A 22,024-nucleotide genomic window follows, 5' to 3' on the forward strand; every position below is an offset into this window, starting at 1 on the left:
ACAAAGGAGTAAAGGGGGGGGAGAAAGAAGGAGGCAAACCAAGAAACAGACTTAACCATAGAGAACTGAGGGTTACTAATAGGGAGGTGGGTGGGGAGATGGGTTAAATTGGTGATAGGGATTAAGGAGTGCACTTGTGTGAGTACCAAGTCTTATTGAAAGTGTTGAGTTGCTCACTATATTGTACACCTGAAATTAATATTGCACTGTATGCTAACAAAATGGAATATTATATTATATTATATTATATTATATTATATTATATTAATTTTGAGAGAGAAGCAGGGCTCATCCGAAGCAGAGGCTCATGTTTTACCCTAAGCAGGGCTCATGCTCACCAAATGTGGGGCTTGAACTCATGAATCGTGAGATTATGACCTGAGCTGAAGTTAGATGCTTAATGACTAAGCCACCCAGGTACCCAATTAAATATAATTTAAATAAAAACTTAAAAATAAATAAGTGTACAGGGAAGGTCTTTTGACTAGATTTTCACCAGAGACTTGTAGGAGGTGAGAGAATGAGCCATGCAGATATCTGGGAAAAGTGCATCCCAGGCAGAGAAGAGAGTAAGAACAAAGGCCCTGAGCTAGGAGTCAGCTGGATGAGCTGAAGGAAGAGCAGCAAAGGCAATATAGTTGGTACAGAGAGAGTGAAGGGGAGAGCAGTAGAAGATGATGTCAAAATTGCGGGGTGCAGAATTATGGTGGGCCTTGTAGTCCACCAAAAAGACTCTGGCTTTTTCTTTGAGTGAGACGGGAGCTGGGAGGATGATAATCTGATTTATGTGTTAATAAATCACTGGATTGAGAGTAGTTTGTCTGGACATGGGCAGAAGCAGGGCGACTAGGAGGCCACTGGAATAATGCAGGTAAGAGATAATAGCTTGAATCAACATAGGAATGATGTAAGTAGTTTGAAGGAGAATAGAATAGTTCAGGGTATATTTTGAGGGCAGGGCCAACAGGATTTGCTGATGAGTCAGTGTGGAGTCAGGGAAGACACTAAAATTTTTGACAGGGTAACCAGAAATGGAGATACCATTAACTGAGATGGGGGGAAACTGGAAGACACTGGGTTGTGTGGGGAGAAGAAATAACTCAGTTTTGAACATATTAAGATGCCTATGAGGCATCTGAGTGGGTATGATGAGTAGGCAACTGGATAAAGGAATTCAGAGAGAGTAGGCTAAAGATAGAAATTTGGGAGTCATCACCGTATAGATGCTATTTAAAGACATGACAATGGGTGAGATCAAGGGAGGTAAGTCCATCATCAAGTTTGGGGAGATGTGAAGAATCTAGCCAAAGCAACTGAAGAAGAGGGGCCAGAGAGGTAGAAGGAGAACCAGTCGGAGTCTTAAGTAAAGTCCAGACTCTCAGAGAATCCCTGGACCCCAGCCAGTGTCCTCTGATCATATGACGTCTCAGGAAACTGAGAAGACAACTCTGAAAAGTACAAGAGAAGGGAACTTTAAAAATTGCATGGGATAAAATAGATGCTTCCTTAGTGAGTGAATAACTTACAATGTTGAGAAGGTAAGGAACAAAGATAGGACGTGTTCAAGACCATAAAAAGCTAGAATTACTGCGAGTATTTGGTATTTTATGCATTTCTATGTTTAAGAGAATTTGGCTTATTAGAGTAACAGGTCAACTTTGTCATTCTAGCTTAAAATGTGAAATTGATTATGGCTTATAATTTTAAGTCAAAATCTTACTAACTTTATAAAGAGATTTAGGACATTTTTAGGGAATCTGAGGTTCATTATATTTATTAGTTTGATTTATGATATTTATTTTATTTTATTTTTTAATTTTTTCAACGTTTATTTATTTTTGAGACAGAGAGAGACAGAGCATGAAGGGGGGAGGGTCAGAGAGAGGGAGACACAGAATCTGAAACAGGCTCCAGGCTCTGAGCTGTCAGCACAGAGCCCGACGCGGGGCTTAAACGCCCGGACCTCGAGATCATGACCTGAGCCGAAGCTGGCCGCTCAACCGACTGAGCCACCCAGGTGCCCCAATATTTATAAGAATTATTTAAGAGAGTGGGAAGGTTTTGGGGACCCCGGGTGGCTCAGTCACTTAAGCGTCCGACTTCAGCTCAGGTCATGATCTCACGGTTCATGAGTTTGAGCCCTGCATCGAGCTCTGTGCTGACAGCTCAGAGCCTGGAGCCTGCTTCAGATTCTGTGTCTCCCTCTCTCTCTTCTCCTCCCCCTCTCATGCTCTCTCTCTCTCTCTCAAAAATAAACATTAAAAAAAAAAGTGGGAAGGTTTCTTATTAAGACAATTGAGATACTTTAAGAAATGAAATATATTAAGTTTATAATTAAATGAGTTTAAATTTACAAATAGAAAACATAACAATAATGTTATTTAAATAATTATTAAATTTGCTAGCCTACAACAAGATTAAAAGTTTAGAATGAGGGCACCTGGGTGGCTTAGTTGGCTGAGGGGCTGAGCGTCTGACTTCAGCTCAGGTCATGATCTCGTGGTTAATGAGTTCCAACCCCACATCCGTTGCTTCTGTCAGCCTGTCAGCACACGGCCTGCTTTGGGTCTTCTGTCCCCCTCTCTCTGCCCCTTCCCCGACTTGTGCTCTCTCAAAAATAAATAAACATTAAAAAAAACCTTTAGAATGAGATAATCTTATTGAGGATAAGTAATCTAATAATCTGATTTAGAATAACATTTATAAACTAAACTTAAATGCTCAAGGAAAGATGGATTTTTAATATTAGTAACTTTAATAAAATATTAATTTTTAAAATCAAACATTCAAATACTCTTTTCTCTGTCTAAATAATGCCTTTAAAGGCACCAAAGCTCATATTTATCAATATCTAGCCATGTCCTCACATATACCCTAAGCTTCAGTCATATCAACGATTTTGTAAATTGGGGTGTCTACCATATGCCAACCACTACAGAAATCGGAGATTAAAAAATAAATAGGTATGGGGCACCTGGGTGGCTCAGCCAATTAAATGTCTTATTTCGGCTCAAGTCATGATCTCACAGGTTTGTGAGTTCGAGCCCTGCATTGGGCTCTCCACTCTTAGCGGAGTGCTTTGGATTCTCCGTCTCCCTCTCTCTGCCCCTCCCCGCCATGCACACACACAGATTCTCTCTCTCTCAAAAAAGTAAACATTAAAGTAAATAAATAAATAGGTACATAGTCATGCCAACAAAGAAATAAGTCTGGTAAAAAGAGACCTGGTACCGCAAGATTCTCTGAAGAGCAACAGCCATTCGTCCAAATGTCCTTGCTCAGTTTCAAACCAAATCCTGCTCATTTAAATAGCCTTTATAGCCATGTCATTGAGGACTCTGAGAACACCATGTTCTCTCTTGCCTCTATGTGTTTAAATTTTTTTTTTCCACGTTTTTATTTATTTTTGGGACAGAGAGACCGAGCATGAACGGGGGAGGGGCAGAGAGAGAGGGAGACACAGAATCGGAAACAGGCTCCAGGCTCCGAGCCATCAGCCCAGAGCCCGACGTGGGGCTCGAACTCCCGGACCGCGAGATCGTGACCTGGCTGAAGTCGGACGCTCAACCGACTGCGCCACCCAGGCGCCCCATCTATGTGTTTATATATATTACGCTACTGCCTGAAATACCCTTGCCTCACTCTCTCTGTTTTTAAAGACTTAGTTCAAGGGCCACTTCTAGAAATCTCTCCTTACATTTCTAATCAGCCAACCCTGAAGGTTTCATCTCTCTTATGTTCCCACAACTTCTACACCTCCTTGTAGCCAGATATTGTTGTAAGCATTTGCATCTTTATCAAAACCATATAAGGTAAGTACTATTATTATTTCAACTTACAGATGAGGAAAACAAGGCTCAGAGAAATGAACTAAACTGCCCAAGGTCAGACAGCAAAGACACACATCTGAGAATTGCGTCCTGACAATCTGGCTGCAGTCTGCGTGTTCACACATTATACTACTGGTATGCAATAAATTCTTGATAAATATGTGAGTGAGCACAACCAATGAAATGTAGTAAGCAACTAAAGAAAAACTTCTGTGTACCCCGAAATCCTGGACTAGAATCCAGGCTCTGCCACTTACTGACTGTGAGACACTGGAAAGTTTAAGTCTTAGTTTCCCCTTCTGTAAAATGGAAGTGACAGCTCCTTTGTAGGTTATTGTGAAGATGTACATAGCTATGGATAGAGTAGGCACCCAAATTAACGAATTAAATAGTAGGCGTGACTGTATGTGTAACACGAGGTACACAGAGTAGTTGCTCAGAAAACATTTTACTATAATTAGGTGAGAAAGAGATGTGAATCTAATAATATAAAAGATAACATTTATTTCATGCTTAATATGTGCCAGGAACTGCGTAGATTCTCAACAAACATTGACTGATTTCACAACAACGTGACAAAATTAAGTGCTATGATTCTCCCTGTTGTACAGATAAGGAAACAGAGGACTGTGGAAGGGTCTATCCAAAGACACACAGCTAAATAGTAGTAGGCCTGGATTCAAACCCAGTCCTGATTCTAGAGATGGAGCTCATTAGCATTACATTTTCTCCCAACTGCCTCAGACAATACAGTGGGTAGTTTTGAGCTTGACAGATGGAACAAAGGGGGAGAAAGAATGGGGGCAGAGGAATGGAATGAAGAGGCTATAGGAGTTCAATTTGGGGCAGCTTGAGTGTGTGGTGCCTATGGTGTACCCAGGTAAAGTTATTTAACAAACAGTTGAAATACAGGATTGGAGCCCAAGAGAGAGGGTAAACTGAAAATAAATGTTTGATGGTAGTTTAAATTATGGGAAAAGATAAAATCATTCACGGTGAATGTATAAAAGGAGAAGGGAAAATGGACCTGGAAAAGTCCTTAAAAACCAGCTCTTAAGAGCAGTTGGAAACAAGCCCATAAAAGGCACTGATAAACAGTCAGAAATGTAGAGAACTGGGGAGTGTGTAGTCGAGACCACAGAAGAGAGGAGGGACTGGCCAATTAATTCATTTAGTCAACAAATATTTATTAAATGTCAGGAACTGTTTTAGGTGCTAGGGGTATATTAGCAAACAAAAGACAATAAGCCTTGCCCTTGTGGAGTTTACATTCTGGTCAAGGGAGACAGATACATAAATACATAATTTATGTGTATAAATACATCATATATAAATCTGTAAAATATATATGTATATGAATACATAAACATATAAAATGTCAGGTGGAACTAAGCACTATGAAGAAAATAAGGCAAAGTAAGGTAGGCTAAAAAATAACGGGAGTGGGAGGAACCACTATGGAAATCTGCTCTGAGGTGAATCTTCAAATAGCCTCAAGAAAGTGAGCACAGGAGTCCTGTGGCTATCTTGGGGAAGAGTACTGTGCAGGGGGAACAGGAAAGAAAAAGCCTTGAGGGTACGTGTGCTTGGGTGTGGTTGAAGGAGATCAAGAAGGCTAGAAATGCTGGAGTGGAGTGAAGGAGGGTAGGCTGTTAGATGAGGCTGAAAGACTGGAGAGGACATTGCAGTTTATATAAGACTTTGGCTTTTATTCTGAGTCATATGAGGAGACGTTAGAAAAATTCGACAGAGGTGATAGGATTTGAATTCTGATTTAAAAGGATCACTCTGGCTGCAACGGCGGAGATGGTAGAGCAGAGAGGAAACTGCGGCAAAACTCCAGGCAAGGGATGACGAGGCCTGGACCAGAGTGTTAGAAGTGGGAGTAGCGAGGGTTGCTTGGATGGCTCAGTTGCAGTTAACCCTCTGACTCTTGACTTTGGCTCAGGTCGTGATCTCATGGTCCCAAGACAGAGCTCCGTGCTGGGTGTGGAGCCTGCTTAAGATTTCTTTCACCCTCTCCTTCTACCCCTTCCCCCCGCTCACGTGTGTGCACATGCACGTGCTCTCTCTCTCTAAAAAAAAATAATAAATAGTGGAAATAGTGAGAAGTGACTGGATTCTAAATGTGTTGTAAACACTGAGCCAACAGTATGTCCTGGCATCCAAGTAGAAATATAAATCTGGAGTGTGGTGAAAAGTCTGGCTGAACATCCTTATTTGGGAGTCACTGGGGTACAGATGACACTTAAAGCCATGGGACTAGTTGAGATCTCCTAGGAAGTGAGAGTAGATGGAAGAGAGGTCTGACCTCTTCACTATTTAGAATTTGGGAAGAAGAGGACCAGCAAAGGTAGAAGAAAAACCAGCAAAGAAAGTAAACAAAGAGTGACCCATTGTGTCTCATATAAAGTAGCATAAGCAGGGGCACTTGGGTGGTTCAGTCGATTAAGCATCTGACTCCCGATTTCGGCTCAGATCATGATCTCACCGTTGGTGGGATTGAGCCCCAGGGCTCTGTGCAGACAGTACGAATGGAGCCTGCTTGGCATTCTCTCTCTCTCTCTCTCTCTCTCTCTCTCTCTCTCTTCCTCTCTCCCTCTCCGGCTCACACACGCTCTCTCTCTCTCTCAAAATAAATAAACATAAAAAAAAGTAGCATAAGGAATAAAAAGGATTTGACATGGATTTGACAATCTGAAGGTCACTGGCAATCTTGACAGAAGTTGTTTTCATGAGGTGGCATGGACAAAAGCCTGATTGCACTGTGTTCACAGAGAGGGTAAGAAGAGAAGTAGAAACTTGCGTGTTCTGGTTCAAAGAGAAGCAGAGAAAGGGCCAGTAGCTGGAATGTAATGTGCAGTCACAGGTGTCTTTTGTTTTACGTTGGGAGATGTTACACCAATGTCAAATATTACAAAAGGACCAAACGAATTTAGGACATGTCAGGCCTAAGTGAGTAACAGTAACAACAAGATTTCCACGAATAAACAATTAATGGAGCATTAGACGAAAGAGATAGCACGTGCAGATTTCATGGAGACAGGAGAAATAGGAGAGAGTAAGAAGGTGACAGAGGGAACGTTTTCTGTTTTTCAATTCACAAAGGCAGAAACCTGCCTGTGTGGAAAGAGCTAGTTGAACGGAAAAGGCTGAAGAATGCGGAGAAAGGGTAACTGAGGACTGATGGCGCAGGGACTGGTTTCCGGTAGGAAAGTGGTCACATGACCCTGAGAAGGGAAGGGAAGGGTAAGGCGGGTTAAGGGTCCAGGTGGCCCAGGCTCAGCTGAGGTCTCTAGCTCGCCCGCAAATGGCAATGAAAAGGTTCTTCTCCTAACGGGCATTCTCGGTTTGAGGAGAATAATAAGGGTTAAAGCTGTGTGCCCCCTACAGGCACCCAGCCGTGCCGCGGAGAAGCAGGGGTGGCGGGCTGAGGCCACACGGCTACACAGCACACGCAGGACTCCGGGGTGGCACAGAGAGAGGGGATGGACGTGGCTGGCCGGGGATTTTGAAACGTGTGGGGTGGACGGGCAGGGTGAGGACGCACGTAAGGCAGCGGACTTAGGGCTAAGAGGATGCGTGGGGAGCCAGCGGAGGCCCAGTGGGGACATGAGGTCGAGGCCCAGGTGGCCTGGGGCTGGGGGCTGTGGCCAGGGTGATGCTGGGTCTCAGGGGAGGGATGGCTAGACGGGGAAAGGGGGTGAGCAAGCCCGGGGCGGAACGGAGGGCCAGACCGGTGCCAAAGCCAAGGGAACGCGGGGAACAGGAGACTAAGGGGGTTGGGCGAGCGGGGGGGGGGGCGGTGGGAGAGCAGGAGGGTTGGGGATCACTCGGGGCGTGAAAGGCTCGGGGTCGCAGGGGTCCCGGGCGCCGCAGAGCGCACAGGCGTGCAGAACTCCAGGGCCTGGAGTCCGAAGAGTCCGCTGGAGTCTGGGCCCCCCTCGGCTGAGACCAGAGGGGCGCTGGGGTCACTGAGGCTGTGTGAGGGCGAGGGGCGCGCGCGCGGTGGGAGTCCCGGAGCGACGGGGCGACAGGCCCTGGGGCCGCTCCCGGTGAGCGGACGTCAGGAACCGGAGAGCGCGGTCTAGCGAGCGCAGGTGCTCCAGCTGTGGCGGCAACAGGTGAGAGGGTCGGGTTGTGCGGAAAGGGGCGGGGTCTGGGATGTGCAGTGTGTGGTGTCTGCAGGAGGCGGGGGGGGGGGGGGGGGGCGACGAGACTGGGGTGGGGGGGTGCGGAGTGAGGAGACACGTGGGGGGTCGGGGTGAGGAGACGGGGGGGGGGGTGAGGGAGATGCCAGGTGAGGAGACACGTGGGGGTGGGGGTGCGGGGTGAGGTGACACGTGGGGGGTGGGGCTTCGGGGGAGGAGACACGTGGGGGGCAGGGGTGGGGGGGTCGGGGTGAGAAGACTGGGGTGAGGGAGGTGCGAGGTGAGGAGACCCGTGGGGGTGGGGTGTGTGTGGGGGGAGGAGACACGTGGGGGGGTGGGGGGAGGAGACTGAGGTGAGGGGGGGTGCAGGGTGAGGGGACACGTGGGGGTGGGGGGTTGGGGGGAGGAGACACGTGAGGGGTGGGGGTTTGTGAGGGGAGAAGACACGTGAAGGGTGGGGGTGTGAGGGCGAGGAGACTGGGGCGAGGTCACGGGTTACGTCGTGATAAGGAGTGGGGACGCTGCGGTCAGGGCGCGCAGCGAGGGCGTGGCTCACCTCCCGCACCGCCTGCGCTCGCGTCAGGATCCGCCGTCCACCTACGCAGCCTGGGGCACGAGGTCCAAGCTCGGAAAGGCACCCCGCCCCTTTCCGTTACCAGATCCGCCCCCAGAAGTGGCTTCTCGCCCTCATTGGCCAGTCTCCCGGAGCGGAAGGGGCGGGGTCACAAACACGTGAATGCGCCCACTTCTGGCTGGTCCCAAGTGTCAGCCTCCAGGTCTCATTGGCTACTCTGTAGAGCGGAAGGGGCGGAGTCGTCTCCGGCTGGTCTCGCACGTGGGGCTCTGGGTCGCAGATGGGCCGAGTTCCCAGACTGAGGACTGGCTGAGATCTCGGGAGAGCAGAATTGCAGCGAGGGTCCACTGGTGGTCCTGATCGTTGTGTTCCTCTCTGTGGTTCATGAGTGTAAGGTATGCACTGAGGGCCCTGTCTGCTTGACCACTGTGCCCCCAGTGTTCAGGACAGCACTTGGCACAGCAGGTGCCAGTAAATATTGGTTCAATTAGTTCGACGCCCAAATATATTCAGTCTTGACAACTACAGTGCTGGCGGACATTGTTGCATCTGTCTTACAGAGCCGGAAACAGAAGAAGTACATGCAACTGGGGAGAGTGTGAGCTCTGGCTCCAGTCCAGGCCTGCCAGGCATCACTGGCCTCCAGGCGGTGGAAGCACATAGCCCCAAGTCAGGACAGGCAAGAGAACCGCTCACGGTTCTGCACGTTAAGCTGTGGGTCTGCACGTTAAGCTGTGGTCCAGAGGAGGCCGGAGAGATTGCTCACACCTCAACAGGCCAGTCTAAGGAGCTCAGTCTTTACTTGGCACTTCGGAAGGGTGGGAGGCAGAGGAGTGACACGGTGAAGAGGTCTCTCTGGCTGCTGGAGGGAGAGATGAAACAGACTGTTGCTGTGTGGGTGAATGATGTTGGAGATGTGGACAGGGTGGAGGGAAGTACACAGAGTAGAAGCCTTTTAGAAGATAGACTTGACAGGGCTTGGTAATGTGGGAAGTGAAGAAGAAAGAAGGAATGGGTTGGTGGCTATCTGGAGGGTGATCACTGGCTGAGTTGGGGAGCAGTGGGGGAGAAGCTGATTTGGAAGGCTGTTAACCAGTTTTGAACACTTTGAGATTCCAGATAAACCTGGGACCCACTGAATTGTCTTTCAAGGATTCTGATTTTTAGTGGACTGATTGCAGAATAGGAAACAGAGCTATAACTGAGCCAGACAGTTCTGGGCACAGAGTATTTGCCCATCTATTGAGGCCATACCCCCTCCCCAAGCTGGCAGGTTCCTGCCCCTTCTGAACCTGGTTCCCTTGCTGTCCCTTCCCACCTGTGAGCTACCCTGCATACTTCTATTCCTTCCACCTTTGCTTAGACTCCCCAGAGCTGATTCCTGTTACAGCATCTCAGAAAAATACTAATCAGCAATAACTCTGATGGGCGATGAAGACAGCTTCAGGAAAGAGTAGTTTACCAAGATGAGAACAACACAGGATTTCAGGTAAAAGTTCTATCAAAGGCAAAGGCAAGGATGTGAAAAAGCCTTCTTCATTTAGGGAATGGAGAGTCTGGTTGGGGCTCAGCATTCTTGAGTTGAGGCAGAAGATCATTTGGGCTGGAATGTGAGGGCCTTGGGTACCCTGCCTAGTGGATGAGGTGGGCTATCTGAAGAACCCTGCAGAGCTCAGGCCAAGAAGGATGGGCTCTCGGTAAGCCCAGAGATGTCAGTCTGGTCTTCCCATGCCCCTGTGCATCCAAAACCAGCTAACTATTCACCAAATGTTTTCTTTATATCCTTGTCATATAGCCAGACTGTATTTTCCAGCCTCCCTTGCATTATGAGCCCTGGCCAGTGAATGTGGCAGTAAGTGCCCTGTATCATTACCAGGCCAGATCCATAAAAGCTTCCCACGAGTGATACTTTCTCTCTCTTCCCCGTGTACCTGCTGGATGTTGATGTCCAAGGCAACTTGGGACCTACTTGAGGGCTTCTGTCAGCATGCCTTTGAATAATGGTATGGAGCTGAGTCTCCATCTCAGCCAACTGAACAAGAACTAAATTTCCCTTGGGTTAAACCATGAAGATGTCAGGATTTATCTGTTATGGCTGCTAGCCTTTACTAGTGCAGATCTGTAAACCTATGAGAGACAAGTAGCTTGTTCAGGTTTCATGGGTTGTCACCAGAGGTGTATATCTTGGTTTAGCACTATGGTTTCTCCTCTTACTTATTTTAACCAAGAACAAATCAGATAAAAAAAAAAAAAACTTTGGATTTCAACATTAATTAAAAGCCAGCTTTTTGGAGACCCTGCTTACTGATCTCCCAGAGCTGGGTGAACTGATGAGCCCAGACACCTGCCAAAACCCAGACACCTACCCAAGGTAGGTTACACAGACACCCAGAGTGGCAGAGGTCTGTGGAGATATTTTTGGAAGACCAAGAAAGCTCTGAAATGGAACGTAACATTTTGTGAGCTTAGATTTAGTTTTATAAGCTTCTCACTGAGACTCAAAGGAGGTTAGGAGTCTCTGCCCTGGGAATCCTCTCATGTGCTCTTAGGGTTTTAATGATCTTCAAAGTTGTTCTCAGGAGCCTACATCTCCTTAGCTTTCAAGTTATATTTTGAAGAGTCTGAGACATTTTCACGAATACTCCCTATAGGCATATCAAACTCAACATTTAAAATTCTCATCCAATATCCCAATCACCCAAAGCAGAAAATATGAATATCTTTGGTGCCTCCTTATCAGGTTTTTCAGACCTTCAACATTCTCAGTTTCCTGAGACTCCCTTCTTTAGTCTAAGTCCTGCCATTTCTCCCAACCCCCCCCCCCCGCCCCCCCGCCCCCCCCCCACCAAGAGCAGTAATGACAGGTCTCCTTTCTGTCCTTACCAGCCCCTACTTTGTTATTTTTTTTAAGAATTAAAAAAAAAAGTTTATTTATTGAATTTATTTATTTATTTTTGAGAGAGGTGGGGAGAGGGGCAGAGAGAGAGCAAGGGAGGGAGGGAGGGAGGGAGGGAGAGAGAGAGAGAGAGAGAGAGAGAGAGAGAGAGAGAGAGAATCCCAAGCAGTCTCCACAGTGTCAGCAAGGAGCCCGATGTGGGGCTCAAACTCACAAACCATGAGATCATGACCTGAGCTGAAACCAATAGTTAAATGCTTAACTGACTGAGCCACCCAGGCACCCATATTTATTTATTTTGAAAGACAGAGCATGAGTATGGGAGGGGCAGAGAGAGAGGGAATCCCAAGCTGACTCCACACTGTCAGCACAGAACCTGACATGTGGCTCGAACCCATGAACCATGAGATCATGATCTGAGTTGAAATCAAGAGTCAGATGCTCAACTGAGTCGAGTCAGGTGCACAACCCCCGCCCCCTGCCGTTGGTTCTAATGTCATTTAGGTTGGCCATGATGATCCCATTAAAATTTACGGCAGGTTATGTCACCCTCTGCTCAAACCTCAACGTCTCCCCCATCATTCAGGGAAACCAGAGTCTGGCACAGTCCACCTGTCCCCCCCCCCCCCCCCCCGGCTCCGCCCCCCCACTAATTTTGTGCCAGCCACAGACCGTCCAGTACTGTTCCTGCATTGCAGCAGGCAATGCTTCCACCTTGAAGCTTTGGCTCTTGCTGTCCACTCTGCCAGGTATCTGCTGCCCTTGCATGCTCATTTCCTTCAGGTCTGAGTCCAATGGCCCCGTTCCGGAAGGCCTGCCTGTGCAACCCCATCTGAAATTGCCACCCATCCCTCGGCGCTCCCTCCCCTTACTTTTCTCCTTAGCACTTATTACTATCTGACTTACTATATAATTTACTCATTCTTCTTCGTTAATGCCTGCCTCCCCACTAGACTCTAAGCCCCAGAGGGAGGGACTGTTTTGGCCAGTTTTATTCACAGCTGTATCCCAGTGCCTAGCCCACGGTAGCACTCAATAAGTACTTACTAAGTGAATTATTCCAAAAGCCTCCTGGTTTCTCTGCCAGCCACTCCGTTCCCTGATCCATGCCTGTCTCACCTAATAGTGAATTTCACATAGGTCGGTGCCTTGTTCACCACTGAACCCCCAACACAGAGCTCGACAAACAGAGCTTCATGAGAGAAGGCCCAGGATTATGTCTAATTCATTTCTGGGCTCTTTTTTTTTTTTTTTTTTTTGAGACAGAGACAGAGCATCAGCAGGGGAGGGGCAGAGAGAGGGAGACACAAAATCCAAAGCAGGCTCTAGGCTCTGAGCCGTCAGCACAGAGCCCAATGTGGGGCTCGAACCCACGAACCATGAGGTCGTAACCTGAGCCAAAGTCGGATGCTTAACCAACTGAGCCTCCCAGGCGCCCCTTCATTTCTGGGTTCTTAGCACCAAGCATAGGGCTGAGATTCAGATTCATTCTAGCATGCAGTGATAGTGCTGTCTACTTATACTTTCCAAACAAATTACTTTTTGTTTACTCCTGATGTTAATTTAATGTAAAAGCCAACCTGAGAGGAGGAGCATGTGTTGCTCCAGATTATAGTGTGTGCTGTCTCACAGACATGGCCACTTGGCACCTTGACCTCGGGCCTGAGGTTACAGCCCCTCCCTTTGGCCAGGAGGAGGCCAAGGGCCTCCACAGGGCTGTGCAGGGGTGCAGAGGGCATGACTATTCATGGAGGAGGCAGGTGGGCCCCACACTCTGGCTGACAAACAGAAGTGGCCCCAGGGACCAGGTGAAGGTTCTAAAGCAAGAATTTATTCCAAGTGCACATGTGAGTGTGGACAGCGGTGACCTCAGGACAGACACGCATTTCAAAGTAGGTCATATGCCTCTCAGTCTCCCAGCCCCAGCTCCCCACCCTGCCACTTCTCTGGTCTGGACTTGGGCAGGGGAGGGCCTCATAGTCCCCAGCAAAACAAAGGTACCTGAGAGCTAAGAGAAAATTACACAGCCTTATCTTTATTAGTATCGAGCAAGAAAAAGAAAATCAAAATCCCCTCCCTGCTCCAACCCCACCTCCACCACCTGGGCCCTCAGCCAGCAGCATCTATCTGCCTGGCAAGTGCCGGCTGCCAGAGCTGTCCTTGGAGCCTGGACACCTGTGCAAGGCCACCCTGTGCCTGTGAGCCGACCACAGGCCCCTCCCTCCACAACGTGGGGATGAAAGGGCAGCTGGCATTTCTCCAGCTCTCAGCTGTCAGCCTTGGGAACTTGGAAAAGATCAGCGATGTCCAGCAGAGCCTGGCGGATGTGGTTCCCAAAGCGCTGGGCATTCTGTGGGAGCCAAGAGCTCAGACCAACCTTCAGGTGAACCCCTGTCCCTCTGCCCCTAAAACTGAGGACTCTTCCCCCACCCTGCCCATACAGGGCCCCAGGTGGCATCCCCTCCTCAGGCCTGCGCAGGAACCGGGGAGACTCACTGTCTCTGAGCTTGAAAACTTGCTGGAGATGTGGAAGAAGATGGTGTTTTCGCCCGCAATCATGTAGGAAACCCCATAGCCGTCATCTGCCACCTGAGGGCAGCACGAGAGTAAAGAACAAGTAAACCAAACTTTGTGGATCTGAAAGCCAAGCTGACTTCATGCTTGTTCTCTCCACAATATTCCCAGGAAGGGGCCCCGCCCCAGATGCTGCGTTTTTCCTGAGGTCAGGAACACCCCCAGGAAAAAGCGTGAAAACCAAGGGGCTCTGCCCGATGCAGCTCCAGACACTACCAGGAACCCAGGACCTTGTGTTTCTTTCAGGAGGCTCAATATCACCGCTTCTCTCCGGGGTGTGTGTGTGTGTGTGTGTGTGTGTGTGTGTGTGTGTGTGTGACAAACTAGCCCACTTGAACTTCTCAGTGGGAGGCCTGGGCTGTCTCTGGGAAGCACACACTTCAGAGGAGGAAACCAGCCCTGGGTGTGGTCATGCTGCAGCTGGGAGTATTGAGGAGTGTTGGCCTGGGTGGGCCCCAGGCACCCGTCTTCTGTCTTCTGTCTTCAGGTCAGGCCCATAGCTACTCATGCTGTTTCCATGCAGGGCAAGCCCCGGGGCCATGCTCCCACCTCTGGTCTGACTTCAAGACTGCACTCTCCACTGAAACCCCTGGGGCCCAGTCCTGCTCATCGTCCCCTTTCAAGGGCACTTACAGGGCCAAAGCCACCACCGGCGCCCAAGTGCTTCGGGTACTGCTCTGGGTCAAACATACGGATCTGGAATTGAGCGATCTGGCTGGTGGAGAGGCGCCAGGGTTCTGAGAGCACCTGCAACAAGGGGGCCCCAGCAGTGAGACACCATGCACGGAGCGCCATGCACCGAGCATGCACCTGCTGACAGGTGGTGCCTCAGCACCAGTACGAGTGACGCTGCCCCTCGCCCGCCCTGCCAGTCTGTTCTCAGCCATGTCAGCATCTGCACAAAACCCTCAAGGCCCCATGTGACCTAACTGTCCCCTGGGCCTCCTCTCCTACCAGCCTATCCCTTCCTTGGTTCTGCTCCCTCCCCTCCTGCTGTTCCTTGCGCACCCACACCCCTGCCTCAGTGTCTGGGCACCGGAGGTTCCTCTGCCTGGGTATTCTGCCCACCCTGATACTGCAGCCTCTACGCTTTCCTCACAAGTGCTGTCACCACCTGACACTCTCATGAGAACACCAGCTCCGTGAATGGAGGTTCCCACTCAGAGCCAGGACCACAAGCCTGGATGGGCTGTAGAGTGGGAAAGCCGGCCCCAGCCCTCGAGGGCAGCTTCCGGGGAGCTGGCCAGAAAGAAAACAGGCCAAGCCCCCCCAGGAGAGGGCATGGGGACAGAGGACACACCCACCAACAATGCTGACCTCAGCCAGGAAAGGGGAGCTGACCCCCAGGTACTTGGAGACCACATAAAGGCAGAAGAGGTGCCTGTCTATCCCAGCCCCTGTCATGGCCAGGCGGTACATATTCTGGTGTTTCTTGGAAGCTTTCCGGAAGAGATCTTGGAGGTCTGCTTTCTGGGGAGCAGAAGTGGAGCAGTGAAGAGTAGCCCTGACCCCCAGGTGGGCAGAAGGTAGAGGGGTCACCTCACAGTGTGGCTGGTTGGGGAGGCTCACCATGTGGGACCCCTTCACCATAGCCTGAACAAAGGCTGTGGACTCGCTGGTACAGGAACGTACAGTCTCGGTCCGTCCCTCTCGGAACATTCTAGTCATGGAAGCTTCATAGGTCAGGCAGAACTTGCCCCTGTCCTGAGGAGCAGAGAGGGGTCAATCTGGCAGGTGAGTCTGGTGCCACCCTGCCCCCTCAGCAGCCCTGCGGGGCTCCTACCCGGAAGTGGGCCAGCTGCAGGGCAATCTGCACAAAGGCGTCAGGGCTGGTCCGACACTTCTTGATGAGGCCTTTGCCAAATGGCAAGAACTGGAAGCAGTACAGCTCCACGTCGTCTGCCAGCGCTGTGGCCACCTGGTAGGAGCTCTCGATGACCGCCTGGCACTGCCAAGACATGGAAGGGTCAGCTGGGGGCAGAGCTCTCTAAGCAGGACTCCAGGGTCACATCTGGGAGGCCTGAAGTTTAGGTGATAGACGAAAAGCGGGGCTGGGCAGGTCTCGGTGCACCTTCTCCGTCTTCAGACACAAAGGGCAACCTGGGGGCAGCAGCCACCAGAGGTCAGGTAGGGCTTTGTGGGAAGAGGGAGGCACTAACAGGTGATCCACGGATGACTCTCACACCTCACATCTTTCTCTAACCACCAAATGGACTCTGAGAAGCTCCTGTCCCTCCCCTGAGAGCATCCCAGGTACTTGTCATACTTGTCACTCTCACAAGCCCATCCCTGTTCCTTCGCAGACGGCACACCTGCTCGGGAATGTCCCACTGCAGCCGCTGGGGAGCTGCAAGCATGCGGTTCGGTTTGCCCAGGCAGTGCCCAGTCTCCGTGTAGCCCAGGTGGAAGGTGTCAGTGCCCAGGACAAACTGCAGGGAGAAGGTCAGGCTGAGAGACCACCCACGTGTCCCGCACCCAGCCTGCCCTACAGGATGCCTGTCAGGGCCCGTTACCTCCCAGAGGTGCCCTATGATAGGGGCGTCTGCCCACGCGTGTTCCGTGTTGAGGCCCAGCTGGCCATTCTTGAAGGCAATGATAGTAAAAGACTTGTCGAACCACCTGCAGGAAAGGAGGCGGGCGATGAGTGGAGAACACCGAGATGGACGGAGAGGCGGGGGGCCTGCACCGGGGCTGGGGTGCCGCACCTGTTGTAGCAGTTGCCGTGAAGTAGGGCCTTGCCATAGAGGCTGAGGCTGGCCTCATCTTCAGGGTCGTAGTGGGGAGACTCCTCGTCCAGGGCCACAAAGAAAGCAGCGCGCTCGATGGCGTCTAGAGCAGTCTTGTTCTTGCCGGAGCTGAAGAAAGCCTGGCGTGCCTGTGCCCACTCCACTCTGGGGGCATAAGGGCAGGGTGAGAGCTGGAGACACCGTGGGTGGCAGAGAAGGCCACCTCCCAGGACCCAGCAGGGCCCAGAGCTGGGGGTACCAGCCTCTCCTGGAAGGTGTCCTTGTCCTCCACACACTCCCACCTGGCCATCACCGAGCTGGATGTGGCTGGAGATGCAGTGGGTTACAGCCACTGACCAGCAGTGCCCCTCGCCACAGAGGGTCCTGCTGTGGACAGAGGATGCCATGCCAGCACTTCCCTCCCTCAGTCACGCCTCTGGCCCCAAGTTCCAGGGCGGCACTCGGGGCCAAGCCCCTCCCCTCGTGGGGCCCTGATACCTTCCCCCCGCAGTGAGGGCTGCCAGCTTCTCCTCCCCAGGCTGAGGTGGGGAGGGGTCATCCAGGATCCTCTGGAACTGCATCTCCAGGTCGCAAGGCTTGAGCAGGTGCGAGCCCTCGTAGAGCCACACCTTGAAGAAGCGGCCCTTGTGGTAGACGGCCACGTGCCTGCTGTCGGAGAGGTGCTGCAGCAGGTCTGCAGCGGAAGCGGGCAGGAAGGCTGAGGCAGCGTGGCATGGCGTGCCTTGCTCCCACTCCACCTGCTCTGTAGGCTGCCAGCTGGGCTTTCCTTCCCCGGGGTGGGGGGAGGTGCTGGGGTGGAGGGGGCCTGCATTGAACCAGGCCCTATGCTGGTTGCCTCCACACCTCTTGTTTAAAGCCAACACCCTGTGAAGCACTTCACAGGGCAGGAAGCCCACACACTGCCCCAGGGTCTGCGAGCAGCCTTCTGGTCCTACAGGCTCCATGAAGGGCTCACGGAAAGCTCCGCCCCCCTGCTGCTCCTTCCTCAGACTACCTTCCCCTGGCCTGTGAAGCCCGGACAGGACGGGAGGGGCTCTGTTTTGGGCCCGCAGGGTCCCAGCACTAGCATCGTGCCTGTGAATAGTAGGGTCACAATTACATGACCCTGAGACACCCAGGATGCTTGGTGATGGATGAGCAGGTGGTAGGGTGACCAGCCATGGCAGGCCCAGAGCTGGGCGGGAGGGAACTCCGTCTGGATGGTCCCACCACGGGCTCCTGGTTGTGGCCAGTACCTGTCTCCTTGCCTGGGATCCGGGTGGTGTTGAACATCCTCTCCATCTGGTAGGAGCACATGGGCACGATGCCCAGTGCCATCACCTGGGAGGAAGGCCCAGCATGGCTCAGACTCAGGCCTCCTTTCCCTGTCATGCCCTCAACCCAACACAACTCACAGGCTTGATCTCTTCACGGTCCAGTTTACGGCGATACATGATCATAGCGTGGACGATGTTTCCCAGGCGGGCTGCCTGTATGTCTGTGTTCTTGATGAGCACAAAGTCCTACAGAGGGAGGACAGAGCTTGCAGGTGGTGTGACAAATGTGCACAGGTCACCTGGGTCTCCCTGCCTAACAACAGGGTGTCTTGACCCCTTCCCCCGGTCCATCCTGCACATTCGGTCGGGGTGCACTGCCAGAGATGAAATGTGTAACTGATCACGTAACCCCTCTGCCCAGACTGAGTCTTTGATCTGCTTTTCCATAATCTATTTTTGTTCGTATTTTGTTTATTTTGCATCGAAAAAGAAGTTCCCACCACTAAAAAACAGTTTAAAACCTCTGATGTGGACAAGCTATATATAAGCTGTGAGAAGGACAGTTTTGTGGAGGAGGGGAATTCAGCACAGGGTTCACAGTGTGTTTTGGACAGCGGGAGAGGAGAGAGAGGCATGCTGCATGGACCTGTGGCTGGGCGGTGGGGGGACCCTGGTGGCTGCGCACAAGCATGTGCTGGGGGTGGGGGGCTGGCCATGGGAGGGTTAGAGACCAACAGTGACCTCCTGAGCTCTCAGAGAAGCTGCTCTGGGTCCACATGGTGACACAAAAGGGAGGCAAGATGAAGGAGATTCCCTGGGGTTGGTGTTAGGAGAGCTGGGAACATGCGGCTGGGAGGCCAGCAAGGGAACCAAGGCAGGAAGTGACGGAGCCTGGGGACTCTGAGACTGACAGCGTCAGGCTGTGTGGCTACCCAGTTCTCTAGATCCCCGGTATCTCTGCGGCCCTAAAGCTGCTTCCTGACTGTTCCTCCAGGACCTCCCCCATCTTCCCTGTCCCCGAATTCTCTCGCACCATGACATAGTAGTTGCTGTTCACCACGAGGGGGGCCCTGCTGCGCAGATACACGTACTCTTCCCACCAGTCACTCACCTGCGGGAGGGAGGGAGCAGTGAGGGCTGGGGCAGAGGGCAGGGGACAGATCCCCCTGACACAAGCGGAGGTGAGGGTAAGCCCGGGAGGGGACTCACATAGTTAGTTGCCCACCATGACTTGAGGACCAGGTACTTCTGCAGCCTGGGAGCAGTCTTGTCCTGGAATTCTTTGGCCAGCGTCTCCATTCGGTAATATTCCTCATCATCCAGCAAGGGCCGCACAGACTCCAGGTACTGTCCAGCCAAGTTATTGTCAGTGTGGGGGCCAAACAGCAACAACCACCTCTGTCCCGACCCTCTTCCAACCCAGCCCCATTGCTCTAAACCGCGCTCTTTGCAGGGGACAGTTCCTTATGTTTGCAGAAGTCCTCTGGGTCCAGCCTAGCCTGCACATCGGGATGTCTGACTCAGGCCCTCACCCGGTGAATTGTGGCTGGCACACTGGGCACAGGAAGCTTGGGCAGGGATGTCTGGAAGCTGTAGAGCATGGGCCGCCGGCTGGACAGAAGGCGGACACAGAACTGGGCGTACAGAGCACAGAGTGTTTCTGGTGAGAACCAGGGGAAATAATGGAAACAAACTAGCAAACACTTGAGGACTTGGGCCCCCGACCCTCAGAACCAGGACAAACCTATGCACCAGGCACCAGTGCCCCGTCTGCCTCTCCCCTCCAAGTTAGAACCCCAAATGAGGCCCCCAGGGTCTCAAACCAGATGCCTGAACCCCTCCCCTGGCTTCTGCTCACAGCCCAGACTTTGGTGAAGTGGCTGGTCTGGCCGTGCATCTCAAACATCCAGCCATGGTAGGAAAGAAGCATTTTCAGGGTTTGGCGGAAGAAGAAGATGCCCATCATCCAGACCCCCGTGGAGAAGATAGCCATGCTGAGAAGTGCCCGGGTCTGTGGGGTCCGGTAGGGGCCACATCTGTCAGAGAAGGGAGAGGGCTGCAGGGGGTCCACTTGAGGCCAGCCTTGGGGAAATTCTGACTCTGAAGTTTTGATGGTACAAACCGTCTTGGGGGAGGTGCTGAAGAATAACATTCCTGGGCACACTCGTGTCTGAATGCATAACATACAAACTTACGAATGTGGGACTCTGGTGATGGCAGCCCCCAGGGAGGGCTGCCCTAGGACCTCCAATGGCTACTGTCTTGCATCTGCCCAGCTCAGAAACCCTGGCCTTAGAGCCTGCCCGGCCCTCTCTCATAGCCCTGCTTCTCACCCCTCAGGGAGGCATCTCTGGATACAGCAGATGAGTCCCATGGAGATGTCCACTTTGCAGTAGGAAGAACCCACGGTTGCCATGACGACGACCAGCCAGCTGGTGGGGCTGCCAGGGTACACACCCCTAAGGATACCATTCTGTGGGGCAGAAACAAGCACACTTACAGCAGCAGTGACGGCGGTGAGCAGGCACCTGTGGGGTCCCGGGTCTCTCACCTGTTGTGTTCTTCTTCCTCCCTCATGTCTGGTCTTCCCCTTCTCCACACTCCCACACCTGCAGCACCCCATTACTCACTGTGTCCCTCTGCCACTCCTTGTATGCCCATCTCCCCGCCACACCTTGAGCGCCGCTCTGGTTTCTGGACTGCTAGAACCTGTCACCCAGCAGTACTGCCAGCCAAGGTGGGGGTGGAGGATCTTAACAAAGGGGCAGCAGCTGACACCTGGCCTCTGTCTCCGGGAGGACTCTATTCTGCACTTGCTGGAAGAAGCCAGAACCACCTGCGCCCACCTTGATGCGAATCAGGCGTTTCTTCCAGGAGTTGATCCCAGACAGGTAGACGTGTTTCAGGGCCTCCCGACTGAGCCGGAAGTCGACCCCATCTGGGGTCACCGTGAACTGGAAGGCCACGGCCTGGTGCGCTTCCGCCATCCTGGAGGTTGGTCGTCACCTGGGAGGGGGCAGGAGGGTGCGCGGGCGGGCTCAGGCTGACCCCGCCCCCGGCCGCCCTCGGCGCGGAGGCCCCCTCCCTCCGCCCCCGGCCGGGCCGCGCCCCCGCCCGCACCGCGCTGGCGGCCGTCCCCCGCCCTTCCGCTTCGCACGGCCCCGCAGCCTGACCAACGGCCGCGGAACCCTCGCGCCCGCGTTCCGGGCAGGGTCCGTCACGGTGGTGCAGGGGTCGAGCCGTAAAATCTGCAGAATGGCTGCCTCGGGGTGGGGGCGAGACGCAGAGTTGGTCTGGAGCAAGGCCGGGTCTGGGCACTCCCAGCCCCGCCTGGGAGGGACCCCGGCGCCGTCCTGGTCCCCTGCTCCGGTCTGGGACTCTGAGCCGGACCGGTGGCCCTGTGTTGCCCCCCACTCCACTCACGGGTTGGGTTCGCTCCTGTCAGCGTGTGGGGCGAGTAGCTCTGGCCCGTGTCCCCACGTCCTTCAGGCCTGGCCATCCCCGCCCCGCCCTCACCGGGAACCTGACACCCACTCCCAAATTTGGGTTGAGAAAACAGATGTGGGGCGGCAACCAGAATCCCCTTCCCTCTGTGGTGGGAATCAGGAGTGGGGGCGGTCCCGGTTTCTGCAAGCTGAGATTGCTCAGAGGTCTGGGAACCTGGGGGGGCCTAAAGGGTCTCACGTGAGGATGGTAGCATTAGAGCTAAAAATAGCTGAATGTAGGGAAAAGGTCATCCATGTGTCAGCTGTGCTGCCTGTCCCCTGCTCTCCAGTGCTCAGGGTTGGGCAGCCCCACCCCAGGGCCCTCTTTGTACCCCCGTTACTCCCCAGTCCCCCACCCCAGTCTCTCTAGTGTGCATCACTTCTAAGCTGGAGCCAGGGAGAGAGAGGGCCAGGGGCTCCATTTGGCAGAGTGGACCCTTAACGACTCTCAAGCCCAGAGCACCAAACAGCCATGCTTTTCAGAAAGGGAAAGTGAGGTTCAGAGCCACGG

The 22,024-nt window shown here is 52.4% G+C and overlaps 2 protein-coding genes across 3 annotated transcripts in view; both read right to left on the minus strand.

Moving 5' to 3' along the window:
• SYCE3 (synaptonemal complex central element protein 3) overlaps positions 1–9,190 on the minus strand; it is a 30,070-nt gene extending 20,880 nt beyond the window's left edge. Inside the window, exon 1 of the mRNA XM_030321011.1 lies at positions 8,538–9,190. The gene's annotated coding sequence lies outside the window, so the exon portion shown is untranslated. The remainder of the gene's footprint in view (positions 1–8,537) is intronic.
• Positions 9,191–13,465: 4,275 nt separating this feature from the next.
• CPT1B (carnitine palmitoyltransferase 1B) lies at positions 13,466–22,004 on the minus strand. 2 transcript variants are annotated; one of them, XM_030321015.1, is made up of 19 exons: positions 21,452–22,004; positions 20,875–21,034; positions 20,362–20,501; positions 19,887–20,064; positions 19,561–19,662; positions 19,238–19,375; positions 19,062–19,139; positions 18,167–18,274; positions 18,008–18,092; positions 17,250–17,445; positions 16,731–16,916; positions 16,539–16,644; positions 16,338–16,454; positions 15,809–15,973; positions 15,595–15,729; positions 15,343–15,495; positions 14,659–14,772; positions 13,948–14,040; positions 13,466–13,801 (listed from the first exon to the last, which is right to left on the minus strand). In XM_030321015.1, exons 2-19 carry the CDS (start codon positions 21,013–21,015, stop codon positions 13,718–13,720), a joined length of 2,319 nt encoding a protein of 772 aa, XP_030176875.1. In that variant the 5' UTR covers positions 21,016–21,034; positions 21,452–22,004; the 3' UTR covers positions 13,466–13,717. The 2 variants fall into 2 exon arrangements, with proteins under 2 accessions (XP_030176875.1, XP_030176874.1); XM_030321014.1 differs by lacking the exon at positions 21,452–22,004 and having other exon boundaries at positions 20,362–20,966.
• Between the last annotated feature and the right edge of the window lie 20 nt (positions 22,005–22,024).

This window comes from Lynx canadensis, chromosome B4 (assembly GCF_007474595.2).
Source record: "Lynx canadensis isolate LIC74 chromosome B4, mLynCan4.pri.v2, whole genome shotgun sequence".
In the NCBI taxonomy this organism is placed as follows: Eukaryota; Metazoa; Chordata; class Mammalia; order Carnivora; family Felidae; genus Lynx; species Lynx canadensis.